This window comes from Aphanomyces invadans, assembly GCF_000520115.1.
Source record: "Aphanomyces invadans strain NJM9701 unplaced genomic scaffold supercont1.65, whole genome shotgun sequence".
Lineage (NCBI taxonomy): Eukaryota > Oomycota > Saprolegniomycetes > Saprolegniales > Verrucalvaceae > Aphanomyces > Aphanomyces invadans.
Window position 1 is genome coordinate 105,926 of NW_008580210.1, and position 2,561 is coordinate 108,486.

Genomic DNA, 2,561 nt, shown 5'->3' on the forward strand with positions numbered 1-2,561 from the left:
CAGTGGTGACGTATGTCGTCGTTGGCGTTGGAACGTGTGTGGGCAGCAGGTTCTGAACACGACGCATACCATTCGAGAGCCTGAGTCCAGCGATCGATGGTCGCAACGTGCATCTGGACGGATTGCGTCAACCCCACAATCAGAGCGAGATACTTAAAAGTGGGTGCCGGCCTTCTTTGTCGTGTTACGCTATCGTCGACGACCTCGTCTGTTCGGCCTCAAGTGCCAATCTCGCACGGGCGAGATCGTCCGGCGTTCTTTATGGCGTAATGGTGGAAGTGGCGCTTGGGATGCCAATCGACTCACGTGCACCGCGTTCTGCATCCGCGTTCTCCCGTCGTGCGGTAACGTTCCCACCTCCGCGGCGTCCGTTTGTCGCCGAGGTTACGACACAGAACGACGTGATGATAATCCACCATCCCACATTTCAATTTCACGGGCCATGGAGAACCAGCTGTACCCCAACCACGTGCACGCAGCGCCGCACCACCACCACCCATGCCCAAACTGGACGCCATAACCCTGTACGACTGGATGCGTCAGCGACTTCAGCTGAGCACAACTGGATAAACCCGGTCATATCGTCCTTGATGACAAGGACGTGCTTCAACCCATTTGGTGGGTCTGGCACGACAGTCAGTCAAAGTGAATCAGTTCGTTTGGCTTCTCGGCGTGCAGGGCCGAGCCCAACGGTCGAGGACCATGTCTCCATCCTCTTGGAGGCAATGAAGGCACGCTCTTACAAACGTGTCCACATCTTCGACCAGTGTGGACCACGCAAACATGTCTGCCAACGCCTTTATCGCAGCGGCGATTCGACGGTACCCTGCCGCGCCTTCATGAGCTATAACGCAGCGGCTTGACTGCAGGGCTACTGCACTGTCTGGCACCCAGATACTAGTAGGTGTCTTCTTCGCTCCAGGCCACGCCGGGTGGAATGGCCTCACCCCCGTCCAATGATGACGGTTGGGCGTCCATAATTGACGCAGCCGTCGGCCATTCGAAGCCCGCCTGCTGCAGTAGAGATATCACGCGCAGCAGGTTGCGGGCATGTGCCACGGGCGTTACAGATGGCGTCGAGCCCCAGCAACTAAGCAGGTCGCCCCACACGTTCACGTCGCCCAGCAGGCACTCGATCGAATATGGAAATGTCGGCATGATCAATGCCAACCGTTGACGCTTGTCAGCCTCGTATTTAGCGAGGTTGCCGTTCGATCCGTGAGGGATAAACATGTAGACAAGGTTGCGATGGTACGTGAACAGACGAAACCTACCAAACCGTCTCAACAGGTAATCGAGCCGCTTGCATGCCTCAACCATAGCGAACGTCACCTTCTCGACAATCGGTTAACGCGCGCGCACCATACAAGGAACCGCTGAGGAACGCGAGCGGCTCATGCCATTGATGTTCTAAGGGCAGTTTCAGTCGTCTGGCGGCACTTACGCGGCCACCACCCAGAATCGATCGCTTGCGCGAGTAAAGACGAACACCTCCATGTCAAACATCAACGCGAGGATGCGACTGGGGCACTACATGCCTCAACGCCGTCTTCACATCCATGAAGCACGCGGCATGGTCATCGGACCAACCAACGGTCGCGAGTTCCACTTGCGACAGGGTCGTTTGCTTACTACTTTCGCCGCCTTGGCACCATTTGGCTTCACGCAAGAAGAATAGGCACTTTTCGGATTGAGCTTCAGCCCGTACGTATTGACATGCAGGAGTGTTTTCCTTGGTAAACGACGGAATATCACTGGTACCGCTTCAAGCGAATTCAAAGTGGCCCGAGCGAGAACATGCGTGGAAGTTCATCGTTCCTGTAACGGGAGGTGTTACTGCGTCGCCCCAAAGTGTCATGACCGATGCGTGTCGCCACATTGATTTCTCAGGGATGTGCACATTGTGAACGAATGGAGATGTGTGCTTTGAAGTCCGCGTCGAAAACGTAGGTCCCACCACGGCCATGTCGCGGTCAGTAGTTGATGCGTGATTGAGAGAGTGATGCATTATGCCTCGAATTTAGTTCCATGATGTCGGTGCCATCTGACGTTTGTTATTGCTGCATAATTTCTCGCAACGTTGTCCAGGTCGTGATCAAGTCGGACGAGACTACATCGTGGATTGATGTCGACTAAACGCCTAACCGCAGTCGGACATGTGCTACGAAGCCTTGCCCAGCGTCTCAGCCGTGTCAATCATGTCGTCAACAATACACAGATTTCGCAAACGCTGGTTCTATTCTATCTGTGATTTAAAATTCAGAACACGAATAGAATGAATCGTCACAACCATCGAATTTCGCAAGTCATCCGATTCATCCTGGTTCTATCCGCTAAATTTACCCAATCAACTTGTGACTTGCTGAGTGCCCACTGTACCTCCCAAAATATTGTCGTGCAATGAGATCGAACTGCTTCTTAAGAAGCGACGTGGGGCGGGCTTCCGCAAGCGCACGTGACTATTAGTCTACTTGCTTACGTCGTGGAGAGACCTTTGGTCCCGGACTTTCGTTTTGACCTCCTATGCTTGTCCGATGCCGATGCCACATTGAAGTTCAGGT

The 2,561-nt window shown here is 54.0% G+C and overlaps 1 protein-coding gene across 1 annotated transcript; it reads right to left on the reverse strand.

Annotated features, from left to right (window-relative positions):
• Window positions 1-897: 897 nt before the first annotated feature.
• On the reverse strand, window positions 898-1,506 carry H310_14273 (hypothetical protein; the record flags this gene model as incomplete). Its single annotated transcript, XM_008882091.1, has 2 exons — window positions 898-1,270; window positions 1,445-1,506. 2 exons carry the CDS (start codon window positions 1,504-1,506, stop codon window positions 898-900), a joined length of 435 nt encoding a protein of 144 aa, XP_008880313.1.
• Window positions 1,507-2,561: the final 1,055 nt, after the last annotated feature.